This window comes from Chelonoidis abingdonii, chromosome 17 (assembly GCF_003597395.2).
Source record: "Chelonoidis abingdonii isolate Lonesome George chromosome 17, CheloAbing_2.0, whole genome shotgun sequence".
Lineage (NCBI taxonomy): Eukaryota > Metazoa > Chordata > Testudines > Testudinidae > Chelonoidis > Chelonoidis abingdonii.
This window is the reverse complement of record NC_133785.1, coordinates 34,321,451-34,334,790: the sequence shown is the minus strand read 5'-3', so window position 1 is coordinate 34,334,790 and position 13,340 is coordinate 34,321,451. Positions and strand designations below refer to the sequence as shown.

Below are 13,340 nucleotides of genomic sequence, written 5' to 3'. Positions count from 1 at the left end.
AAATAAAAAGCTTCAGACTGAAGTTATAAAAGACAGAGTCATTTGTCCAGGGTTGTTGTTTTTTTAATTCATGGATGAACTTAAAGACCCTGTACTAACACGTAGTACTCATCCCTTTAAATCAGCAAGACCACCTACCTGCACATACTCTTGCTTCTCAACCAGTATATTTCCGACTAGCTTGGAACTGTGGCACAAAAGGGTAATCCTGGGCCTGAAGTCAGTGTTCACATACAAGGAGATAGCAATTACTGTCTGTGTGTACATGGATGTGCTGCAGATCAGGGGATCTATGTGCAGCAAAGAGACAGCACAGGGAAAATGGGTCATGTACCTCAGGCATAGTCTGCACAGAGCCAGTATAATGGTAAATTAGGGGAGTGATTTTTATTACTGGGACAATAATACAGCTTACAAGCCCAGTATGGATGCAGTTATACTTCTATGAAGTTGTCTGATCCTAGTGTGGCTTACTCCCCTTTCCATACAGGAATAAGCTATGTTCACATAATTACCTTTAGAGCAGTTTAACTGCATTCACACTGGGAAGGGCTGTACCACTTTAAGTATACTGCTATAGTTACAATGGTACAACTTGTGGGTGTAGACAAGGCCATTTCCTTGAAGTCTATGACAGGTCCAAAAAGAAAAAACCCATCCTTTAACTGCATGTATTTTTGTTGTTAGCAATGATTTTAGCTTTCCTTTTTCCAAGTGTGCACAGTAGTTTAATTCAACTTTATGCCTCTGTGCTGTTCTGCTGTAATTTGCAGACTATCACAGCTAATATTTAACCTTTAGCTCCTCACTGCAATTCTGAAGGGTAATGAATTTTAAGTTCTTCCATAAAGAAAAAAAGAAGTCAGGTTGCTATGTATTACTTTTTCTCTTTTGGTAATTGCTTGGCTCTCCCTATAAACTCTATTTAGCGTTTCTTTGAAATAATTTAAGATCTTAGTTTAAACCTGCTAAGTGCAATCAATTTCAGGGGGGAGGGGATTTGTGCTAACTAACCTAATCAATGCTTGATCTAAAGGAATTTCCACAGCAAAGCATGACAATTCCTTTGAATCAGCCTGGGTTTTAAAGGTCTGCTTATGCATTAAGGCACCAGAATTCTTTCTCTTGAAAAATTTAACAGCAACTTGATACTGAAAACAATATTGCCAAAACTTTGTGAAGTTTCACTCAGTTATCCATGCACTAAAGATTAAAATAGCCTCTGTAAAAGATATATATATATTTATATATAATATGAAAACTCTTATGTACAACTGTATCAAATACTTTTCTTTTCTCTACACAATCGTCCCTTGCATTTATGTGCTTCATCTGCAAGTTAACTTTTGAACTAGTAATACTTCTCTTTGAAGTTTTAAACTATGTACAAACAGGTGACGCTCGAGTAGGAGTTTGTTCCCCACACAAGCTTGTTTCTCATACCTCATGTGTTTTCCCTTTCCTTGGAGAGGCTGTCAGTTCAAGAGTTGAGGTAGAAGTAAGTAGCCTAGGTATTCTGTGCAAAAAATTAAGGTCAATAGTAGGTTTGTTCATTTGCACATGGCAGTTTCTCCCCCCCTCAGTCCATTGATCTTATGGGTGGTTTAAACTCATGAGTTGAGTCCTGTAACTTGGGTAGGTGTCCATTGGAAAGAAGAGTTTGTTTAGCTTCAGCCTCACCCTGTATATCCAGTGATGTCGGTGAAATTTCAGGTGTCCCTTTTAGCTGCTTCACTGAATCTTCTGAAGGTGAAGCTTTTAAGTGAAGCTTACTATGCTCTGAAGCATTTACCAACGGTTGTGAAGAGCCTGTAAGAAAGTAAGGATAGTACAATGCTTAATTAGCTGATGCTCAGAATGCCACCATTACCGCAACACACATAATTCAAAACCAACCACCAAACAGCTGACATTTAATACTGAAGATTACTGAAGCTTTCTAAAAGCAAGGCATGACAATGAGAGGACACAGCACATTAATCTGAATGGTACAGGGACAGAGACCCAAGCAAAACACATACCTTGTCTGTCCACATGCAGTGTTTGATTCATGCAGGACGACAGTGGCATTCTGTCATGGTTGCTGGGATACAGAGTACTATCGGTGTCCATTCTCTGACTGCTGGTAATCCCAACGCACTGTTGAGGGTGAAGAGGATTGTTACCTCTGCTCTTGCTTGGCTCCTTTCTGCTGAATGCATTTTGATGTGCATTATCCATAGTCTTAGTTGGCTGAGAATAGTATTCAAGATCCTTGGGGTAAATGTTGACATTCATGCTATCTGTACTTCCGCTGCAGTCAGTGCACACAACTGGCAGGCCATACCCTTTGTGGAGGGCGAGAAAAAGGCAATAACTGAAGTTAAGTACAGTCAGTTTGAAGCCGTCATCACACCATCATGCAAGTTGGAGAAGGATAAGACATCTCAGACCACCCCTCTGCCATAGAGGAGTCACTTTAACAATATATTGTTCTTTGGTTTCCTATAAATCTAGTTAACGCCTGCCTTTTTCAGAACGTTGGATTTCCTAGTATCCCTAACGGTAGTTGAAACGACTGGATCTGCCCCTCTATCCCGCTCCACACATTTATTTCTATTGCAGCTCGAAAGACACCTTATAGGTGTTATGTATTTATCCTCCATGGCTAGTTCCTGCTTCATGGCTGACCAGACAGTGCAGAAGAGGAAGGTGGAATTCTGCAGTAGCTGTTACTGAAAAGGAGTATGTTGCCTTTTGAGTGTCGTTGTTTTTAAAGGAACATGGTCAATTTAAATCACATTTCTATCTGAAAATATTTTGCTTATAGTTGGTAGGAATAACATCCAAGATGGCTAGAGGTGAAAGAGGGAAGAGGAGGAAGTCTGTTCCCCCCCGTTTATTTTATCTGCACTTGGTCAGTTAACTGGGTTTCACCATTTCCCTCTAGAGAATCTGATAGTTTCCCGTGCTGTCTGAGTGGCTCTTATATACAGTATGAGAGAGAGAAGATTTTTTAAAAATAGGAAAATGTGATTGGAAAACCACACACTGGCAAAGAGACCGAGGAGCAGGGGTAGTGCCCCAAACTACTTGTAATCAGAAGTTAAAAAATCAAGTTACTTTCAAGTTGACAGTCCCTTTATGATGCCTCTGATGCAAATGTCTAACACTTTCAGTTTGAAACAGCTCTTACACGTTAGGAACCGCTTAAAAACACCCAATCAGCTGCAGTGAGGCCGATCAGAGTCAACAGTCTGCCCTTTTCTGGCTGTTCTTTAAGCTCAAACTACTGTGATGAAGAAATAAGCAAGAGAAAAATATAAATGCCATATCAGCATCTGAGAATCACTCTTGGCATTTTTTTAGGCAACATTTCTTCTCAGTCTTAGTAACACTCTGACTCTCAAATGATTTCTGATCTGTACTAACATGAAATGTCTTTGCAGATTAATGTGTTTTGTACCTGTCTTATCTGGAACAAGCATTCCATCAGCTGGGTCTTCTGTTTTCCAAGTGTCTTTATTATATCCTACACATAGCTTTGGCTGTCTACAAGCTACAGTGGGCGTTTCAACATCTGGACCTCTTCCAGCATCAGTCTGACACATACCTATAACAAAAGAACCAGCTGGCTAAAGATTACAACCATCTGCTCTTTCAATCAAAACACTCAGTGATTTATCATACTGTAAAAACAGCATAAGGGATTGCTATGGAAATAGTGGATAATTCTGAGTCAATTTTTCAAGGAAAAAATGTTTTATAGACTAATGATAATCTTAATCCAGAAATTTAACCTTTCCACCCAACATGTTCTTTTAAAATATTGCTGGATGATGGCATTTAATTTGTAAGCCTGAAGGTAGGGTTTGGCAATGCCAGTGGATTTTGTATTAGAATTTAGTTGTCAGTAATTCTGGAGCCACAGAACTAGACCAATATTGGCAAAACCTCCCAGGCCCAATGAATGAGTAGTCACTCAAGGAATCTGTTTTCATGAGTGATATTATTACTGGGAAAAGTGTTTCGTCTGTATCTGCCAAGTGAGAGGCATGTCCCTGCCTGTGTCCCCAGTACAGTGTAGCAGCTAGGCGTACAGATCTTGCAAACAGCTCACAATAAGAGCGGAAGAGTAGCGGGCACTAGTGTTTTTAGTTACCCTTGTCACATCAAGGGTGGATACAGCTTTTTAAATGTTAGAATCCAATTCCTACCATTGTTCTCTATGTGCCCATTAGGCTGTTGGCTGTCAACTCTAACGACAACTTCCTGTCTGTCAGAAAGAGTCCCCTGGGAGGACAGGTAGCTTGGCACATCAGGTGGTACAATGGTCTCATCTGCAACAAGAGGTAAAGACAAATGTGAACCTCCAGTACTTCTACACAAGGAGTTATGCTGTCAAAAATGGCTTAGGAGCATCAGTACCAGTGACTTTGGATGTCTACATTCTTGGGTGACATCTTAAAGCAGCCTGGTTCTTCAGAACACACTGAGCAGCCGCCCCCTGAGGGCCCCTTTAAGGTGGCACTAGTTGAGTGTCTCAAAATTTAGGCATCGCCAATCCCTAGGGACTTGTGATAATCCTGGTCTTCTGAAAATGGGCCATGGGCTCCTACGTTATTTAGAAGACTGACCCAAGAGCTTTCATAACTGCGTTAATAGAGAAGACTGCAGCCTGCGTGCTTCCTATGCTCAAACAGAGCAGTTACAACCTCCATGCCTCTTCAGACACGCCTGCCGGGATTCCTCCCGTCAGTCAGAGGGGAATGTGCAGAATAATAAACGTTGCTTTCTAAATTTTTAATAAGGGTTGTGGTGGCTCAGTAGCAACAAACTCCCTTTGTACCAGGCCTTGCCCCATGAAAACACTAGGCCGAAAGTAAACTTCAAAACTGGAGATGAACGATAACAATCAGCCAGGGGGCTGCTGCTCGGAGTGTCAGTTTCAGCCTGATTTTACTTCAGCCACTCTGATAAATATGTAATTGCCTTAACATTAGGCTGGCTCATCACCCAGCACAAAGCAAACAGGTTCAGGCAAATGCTCTGGGAGAGAAAAATGGATCCCTGAGTCCTGCACACTGCAGCTCCTCTGGGTTTATTTTTAATTCTATGGAAAGGAACCAGAAAGGCAGAAAGATTTTAGGGGGGTGGGAAGGCTGGGGGGGGGGGGGAAGAGAGCAAAAACCAGCTACTTTCTTTCCATTGCAAGTGTCCTGTTAAAATTACTGCTACTTGAACTTATGAGGAGTATCTCCATGTTTTCATACATTTACTATTTCACCACAGCAACTGGCCTTGTTTTTCAAACAGCCTTCACCCAGATGGCAGCCCCAGGCTAGTCCTGGGTCACGAGGCAGGTTCAGCTCTTAGACTGTTCTGCCGCTGGCCAGTCCTGTCCCCCTCCCTCACCACAAGCTATGTCAAATGTAAACTCAATTCTATTGGGCACTGAGCCCCTCCTTTTCCAGAACTGCCCCTGTAACGAACTGACCAGACACCATTCAGAAAGGGGAAGAGAGAAGCACTGCAAGTCTCGAGTTTTAAAAAAAATAATTCAGTGTCCTGCTGAAACAACTGCATTTACAGCATGCAAACGACATTCCATCCAAACCTTCCCTTCGGCCATGGCTTTGAAAACCCCATATGTACTGCACCTGTTTCCTGAGAAGATTAAAGGGACATAGTGGAGGGCAGCAAATCCAAGCAAGGGATCAGACTGGGGTGCTCAGCAGCATTGGCTCAGAGTCCAGGAAGCTGGTCCAACAGGCTGAAACGGTGCTTCCACTGATTATTCCTCCTGACCTCAGTAGGGCCCATCCTCAAGCTCTCAACCCAATGCCATGAGTTTGGCACCAGGGTGGCATTTTTGGAAGGCCGCTAGGCCCCAGAAAACTTCCTCTAGAAAATGCTGCACTTCGTCCGAAGGAACTGCTGGAGGCATCTCACTGCATGAGTTATATGTGGGCGGGTGGAAGGGCAGTACCTAGGGTGGAAACTGGGGTTTCCTCTATCATAAATGAGGCCTGGTTAACCCTGGAGGGTTAACCCTGGAGGGTTAACCCAGATTGCAACACAGCTTCCGACAGTGGCCAGAGAAAACCTGTCAGGCTCTGAATCAGGAGAGGCTGTCTGCAGCTGGAGGGGAGAGAACTTGATGAGCCAGGCAACCCGTAAATCAAAGCACTGAACATTCTGCAACAGCAAGTGACAGCTAGTGCAGCTGGGTGCAGCTTCCTGAGCAGAAGCAGATGATACGGGGAATCAAATCACTGAGATAAGCCTTTTAAGTAGGAGTTATGCCTGGCTGCCGCAGCCGTTCAGCCACAGTAGAATGTTCTGGCACGCAAAGGTTTCCGCTGGCCCAAGAGCCCTTAGCCAGGGTTGGAGCCTACCTGTGTTGGTGACGCTGTATTCTTCACTCTTCTTTCTGGTCTGATAGATGATGCACACCCAGACCAAAGATGTCAGCACAATGCTGCACACCACTGCAATGGTGATTATCCCCACGGTCATCCTGTCCTTCCTGCAGCCAAGGGATTGCAAGATGCTTACGTGGCTGTGCGCACGCTCTGTTCCAAGGGTATTGGACATTTCACAGGTGTATTTCCCAGCATCCTCCAGCACAACATTCCGAACGATCAGCAGCTGGTTGCCAGGGGTGAAATGATGCCTGTCAGTCACTACCAGGGGCTGGTCGCCTTTCAGCCAGGTGATGCGTGGAGGTGGGCTACCTGTTGCTTTGCACTGAAGGGCCACTGTTTCACCTACAGACACTACGTGGTCTTCCAGTGGATGGATCAAGGACGGCGTCTCTACAGGGGTTTAAGTACAGACATTAAGTTATTAGAGGGTTTGTGATGACTCAGATCATCTAGAGTCGGCAAACCAACAGACCTTTCTGAAGACACAATTAGCAAAGTACTAGAGATTGGCTAAATGATACAGGGTCTCATGTGCCAGCTTCCCCAGGGACGCCCCACTGCACGCCCATGTCTAACTGGCATAATCTGGGCCTTTATTATTAGTTCTGCTTTAGTTTTCTTTCCATATCTTACACAAGAAACCCATGCCCCAGGGTAATCGTTTCCCACTTCGGAGAAGGAATAACAACTGTCACATACCAATAACTTGTAGGGCAGGGAGGCAGAGTTTAGTTTCCTTCTGCATATTTCTCCTTAGCAGGGGAGGCAAACAGCATGGCCTAACAGGTCTCTCCTATAGAAGGCGGCTGACTTCCAACAGAAACAGGACGCATTTTCTCAGGTATCTGGGTCCTTTCGTAGTACCCATGACCTACTGACGTCACCCCACCTCCACTGTCCCATGAGTATGTCTATGGCTTCTGACAACTCAAGCATTCCCTTCTAAAACCCATTTTGGAAACTCAAAATGGTTCCTTTGCCTGCACTGCCTGGATCCCCAAGGAAGCAAAGCTTCTTACCTAGTACAGTCAGGGTGGCATTGGCCAGCACGGAGCCTGCGGAGTTCTGTGCCGTGCAGCTGTAAACGCCCATGTCCTCTATCTTCACATCCATGATGAAGAAGACATCATCGTCTGGCATGACATGCATGCGGCGCTCTCGGGCTGCTGGGAAGTCGGTGCCTCCGTCCTTCTGCCAAGCAATTTGTGGAATGGGGAAGCCATTGGCCGCACATTCCAGCCGTGCTGTCGTTCCTGTCCGGCTGGTGATGTCATGGGGGGTTTTGATAAACGAAGGCAACACTGTAAAGGGAGGGGGGGGTAGAGTGACAGATAGCCTTAGGGAAATGAGACCAGCCTTCCTGATGCCTCAGAACTCCCCATTAAACTAATTTCACTTGCTTCTGGGTTCATTCTTCAGGGTATGAAACAAATAAAAACCATCCTTCCTCTAAAAGGAAATGTTATTTGAGACGTTCCCTCTTTCTAGTCCTTTCAGACTTTCATGCCTGCTGACAGAGACCCTACGGGAGCAGCTGAAACCAATGGGATGAGGCCCGTGTTTAGAGATGACTTGAAGTTAAGCATGTACTTAAGTACCTGGCCAGAACAGGGTCATCACAGCAGGTGTGCACCTATAACATGGGGCCTCCCAGCACTCCAGGGGATACGTATGGCTGGATGACTTTTTTACCTACAAGAAAAGAATCTGAACCCAGCCTGGCGCTCACCGTTAACAGTGAGCCGGGCCTTGTTGGAGTAGGTGGAGCCAAAGTGGTTGGTGATGATGCACTGGTAGCGTCCCTCGTGGGCAAAGGTGACATGCCGCAGGTGCAGGATGGTGGTGTACTCCATCACCTCACCGTTCTTGGCTCGCGCATGGGCAAAGTTCTCGATCTCAGAGTTGTGCAGGACCTCGTTGTCCTTCTTCCAGGCAAATGTCATAGGGGAGCTGCTGCTGCTTGCAGCCGAGCAGGTGAAACGGATATCCTTGCCGAGAACGGCCATGGTCGTCTCTGGCTGAATAATAATCTGGGGCTTGGGGAAATCATCTGAAAAACAATGACAGCAGCTCAGCCCCGAACTAGGACACTGTGACCACTGTTCCCGGTCACAATTCTTGCCATTTTCACCTACAATATTATTTTAGCAGTGGATCCAGAGTCAGTCTAGATTTAATTAACAATGACTACATTTAACTGGAGGAATTGACATGTCCACAAATTTGCCTTTATGTACCGTTTACGGGAAGATAAATGATCTCTGTGCAACAGAGTATCTGCTTGCTCTTGCAAAATGCTTAGTTTGTAGGGGCAGGCACCATGTTTTCAGAGTGTATGCATGCCTGCGTGTAGTGCCTAGTGCAATGAGGGGCTGGTCCACTGACTGGGGGCCCAGGTGCTACCAGAATACTTACACCACTCCTCTACAAAACGTCAATTCAAACAATAAGAGCAAATCTGAAGTTCAAGTTCAAGAGTAAGTGGCAGCCCCTAAGATTTCACCTCTAAACCACCCCTCCCTCAAGCTCTTGCATTAACTTGAGTTGAGGGTGAAGAGGGTTAAAGTCACTGAAAAGCACTCACAAGCAGGGGCATGATGGTACGAGATGTCTATGCACAGCAGCTGTATTTGCCTGTCACCCTTCCAAAGCGGAGGTCTGCGTATGCACTCCTCTGTCCTGGGTGACTGTTGGTTTTAGCAGAGTTCCAAGTAGTGTGGTTTATTAGATTTTGACAAACAGTGTAACTGACTATCAGAGAAATGTTTAATTAAACAGCGATGCCTCTGGAGCTGGGGAGGACTGATGGCTGGATGGCTTGGCAGTCATCTGAGATGTAAAGCTGTCCTTCCTAGAAAGGTTGATTTTGCAACTTTGTGATGATTTGCCATGGGGAGAGCATTTGAAAACTCGTCTCTTCTCCTTTCAGATGGAAACAACAACCCCAACAAGCCCATTCAGAGGCAGGCCATCTCCGCTCTGATGCCACGTGCGTTAAGCATGTGTGTGTATATTTGTGCTCATCTGGATGGGGATGGAACGTTGGGTGAACCTTCACCAATGAGATGTGCAAGTTATGCTTTCAACTGAGGAAAGGGAACTTTCAAAAGCTACTCTGACTCCCTAAACTAGCATTGTAAAGAAGTAAGACTAAAATCCACATCAGTTAACAGGACAGACCACACAGAGGGTTCCAAAACCCATGCCTTGTTTCATGGTTGCTCATGCTTTCCTCCTTTGACTTTGGCCCATTCTCCTACCACAGCTCTCTCTTGATCACTTTTAATTGTTCCCGATTAAAAGTAAGAGAGAGAGAGTGAGAGTGTGTGTGTGTGTGTTCGTGTTCGTTCAGCTGTTCTGCATTTGCCAGGCCGGTTTGCAGCCACACTTAGATGTAACGGCAGCGAGCAGTTGGATGAAAGGAAAGCAGTAGTTATAATCCAAGCAAATAAAAATTAATCACAAACACACAAATCCAAATTTTAGCAATTGGCTGTTTCAGATTTAATGGATAAAACATCCATAAAAAGAGCTTATATTTAAAGACTCCTCCTGCCACAATTTTTTAAAAAACCTTTTGTTCTTACGATTGAGGGGCAGCAATGGGGGAAAGGGGGAGGGGAAATCCCAAACCCAACAACCGAAGCTCACAGTGCTATCACTCCGTGTGCAAATCCACAGCTGAAATCCTGCCCATATTAGCTTGCTAGGACCAGAGCTGCCTTCCTATAACAGCGGCTGGATTTATAACTGAACCAACTGTTAGTCCCCTTTGATTTAATACTCAGAACGCCTGGTAAAGGAATACACTAGATGCAAGCAATGTGGTTTTGGTGGGAAATAAATTGTAGCCAGTGACTAATTTTTAAAATGTAGGCTTGGGTTGGCTTTGATGACACAAAACCCCCACCAACCCCAACATAATCACACAGTCTAGCAGTAAAAGGAAATTTTGGCCGAAACAAGACCTGCCATTCACACAGCCTCACACCCAGACCCCACTTACCGCACACAAAACTTTCTGTGGGCACAGCAAAAATGCTCTTGCTCTTGAGCGACTCGGGATGGGCGCAGGTGGCTACCACAAAGGGCTGTTGCTCCTTCTCGGCTAACCACTGCAGCAACCATTTCAGCTGGCAATCACACAGGAAGCTGTCGCTGTTTATGTGGCTGGAGGGAAACAGAAAAGAAAGCACCTACTTTTGACCCTTGCAAGGGAAATGCTGCAAAGCTCTGAGCCCTTTAAACCCACTCAGCAGTCCTCCCTTTCCCTCAGCAAAAAGGGGAGGATGGCTGTTGTGCTAAATACATCACACTTGTATAGCACCTTTCCTCTCCCAAAAAAATCTCCTTAACACTTTATAAACACTAATTAACCCCTGCAACAACCCTGAGAGGCTGGCAAGTACTGATTTACAGTTAGGTAAACTGAGGCAGAGAGAGATCTCAATGGAAGTGAGGAGCCGAAATACCCTTGAGGATCTGGACCTGAGTAACCTTACCAAGGAGGCATGTATCAGGGGCAGAATCAGGCATGGAATCCAGGAGTCCTGAACCCTGCTTGTATAATTCCTACACATGCACCTTCTCTGCCCACCAGTGTCAAAAGACTTTATCGATTGACTGCAAGGTTCAATCACTGAATGCTGAAAGTGTTCTGTGAAGCTCTCTACTTACAGCCATTGGTAACCTATTTGGCCAATGCGAATCTTTAGTGCATTTCTGATACAGTCCAAGCCAACATGTCTCTTTCCCTCTTTCTGTTTGTGTACTTATTTGTGCACCAGTACAACAAGGGGTTCAGAAGGCACGTGCTCAGCTCAGTGAATTGTGTTTGTTGATTAACTACTGATACACAGGGGGAGGGGAGGACAAACAGATCACTGGCTTTGTATACATCCAACAACAACAGTGACTAACTCAAACAACAACAAAAATTTCTCAGCATTCTACTGGGAATTTAGTGGCTACTGTTAACAAGAAATCTTAGAACTGAGAAGATACTTCACCTGTGTAACTAGCTGAAGGCCATCAAAGATGGAGCATAAGCTAACTAGACACAATCACTCCAAACTCTACAGAACTACTTGAGTAAAGATAGGCCTGGGTTTTATGTGTTGATGAGAGAGGTTCTCTGCATAGTTTTTAAAACATGCCAGGCCAAATTCTCTGCTGGTTTAACTTGTCACGGCCCTAAAACCAACAGTGCTCTGAAAATGTGTGTCGGCAGAGAATGTGGCCCTTGTGTTGGTTTAGGAACCTCAAAGCACCACATAGACAAGTGACCATTAAAGTTCCCCCTCTACAGCATATCATAAAACAGCAATTTTTAGGCAAAGGCATTTCTGTGAAACTTCACTATCAGCGAAGAAGCGATACAAGTTTGACTTAAAGGGGTAGCACCAAAGCTCAAGCAGAGGTCGTGAACCACACAACTGTACAGCGACTGGGGGCAGGATTTGAGATAATCAAATATTACAGCCTAACCTTCCGAACGCTGTGAGATGACGCTATGCATCTGTGTGTGTGTCTAGAACAAGAGAGAGCCCTAGCATTGAGCGAAAGTAGCTGTTCTGATAACACGGCCACGTTTTTACAGCTGACACTAGATGATGTACAATTCAAATCCACTGAAATGTCAGCACTGTGCACAGACCCTAAACATAGGTATAATGGAAATGCAGCTCGGCCACCAGGAATTAAATAGCTCTCAGAGCACTGTGTGAGAACAAGAGATGGCTAACGGAACTGGATTTTCTGAGCGGAGATGGATAATTGCACACATGCTACCCACAGTTACTGTGATCTAATTTCACTCACTACTAAGTGTGAAATGTGTTTGGACATCTGCTCAAGTGTAAAAATAACCTGTAGGGAAGGTTGGGGGCAGGAGGGAGAGAATTGTTTCCAATGGCATGTCATACATATGACCAATCTGGTATGACTCACGTACAGTACAAGAAAGATCAGTGCCGGCTTAATGGTACGTACAGTCCAAATACTTACAGCTGCTTCAGGTTCTTCATCTTAGCAAAAGCTTCTGGTTGGACAGACCTGATTGCATTGTCCCTGAGGTTCCTGCAGAACAAAACCAGAGGCACTTTTAAAAAAAAAATATTAATGCACCAGTAACACCGAGAGACCAACATCTTTTCTCCAAGCTAGATAGTGGAACACACATTTTGTGGGACGCAAGCTCCATATTCAGGGAGTGCACGATGGTTTGTATTTGTACTATTGAGGATCTATGCTATACAAAACACTTATTAACTCTGAGCTTAGACTGCACAGCCCACCAAGGCAAGCCACAAGAAACAAAGAAACGAGCAACTAATCGTTCTGCGCCTCATCTACACTTTACCATCTCAGCCTAGACTACCTCCACCAGTCATTGCTCACACATCTACATATCTCCACCTCTTCTTGAGCACCCAGCCTTGACTTCCAAATCCTCAGCAGGTGGAAATCTGTGTTGCTCCGTTATCTTGAAAACAGTTATCCTGAATAAGAGGACTATATCCATCTGTGTGTTTAATTATAAATGTTCCAAAAGGGACATATATCTGAGAAGATACTAGAACGTGTTTGGGGGGGAACGTGCTTGTTCAGGTATTCTAAAGCTAGTTTGAGGAACAGGGGGCAAAGATTTCCAAAAAGGAGTATTTTTAAATGCTTCCCTTTGCAGAAGTTCAATATTTTACTAAAAAACCACTTGTCCTTTCAAGAGGGATTATGCCAAAATTTGGACTCAAATCTCAGTCACTGAAGTGTGAAACAATAGGAGTTTAGTGTTGCTTTAAGTGCAAATCTCAGGCCACATCTACACTACGGGATAATATCGAATTAGCTAAAATCGGTTTTATAAAACTGATATTATAAATTCAATTTCATGCGGCCACACTAGGCACAGTAATTCGGCGTTGTGCATCCATG

General features: G+C 44.5%; 1 protein-coding gene across 1 annotated transcript in view; it reads right to left on the bottom strand.

Annotated features, from left to right (window-relative positions):
- Nucleotides 1–889: 889 nt before the first annotated feature.
- The window catches only part of LRIG1 (leucine rich repeats and immunoglobulin like domains 1), a 137,101-nt gene continuing 124,650 nt past the window's right edge, over nt 890–13,340 (bottom strand). Inside the window, exons 11-19 of the mRNA XM_032775758.2 lie at nt 12,414–12,485; nt 10,414–10,577; nt 8,137–8,457; nt 7,427–7,708; nt 6,378–6,797; nt 4,197–4,319; nt 3,446–3,592; nt 2,022–2,327; nt 890–1,809 (exon numbers count right to left, since the gene is read on the bottom strand). Coding sequence (XP_032631649.1) covers nt 1,580–1,809; nt 2,022–2,327; nt 3,446–3,592; nt 4,197–4,319; nt 6,378–6,797; nt 7,427–7,708; nt 8,137–8,457; nt 10,414–10,577; nt 12,414–12,485 — 2,065 coding nt within the window. The 3' untranslated portion in view covers nt 890–1,579. The remainder of the gene's footprint in view (nt 1,810–2,021; nt 2,328–3,445; nt 3,593–4,196; nt 4,320–6,377; nt 6,798–7,426; nt 7,709–8,136; nt 8,458–10,413; nt 10,578–12,413; nt 12,486–13,340) is intronic.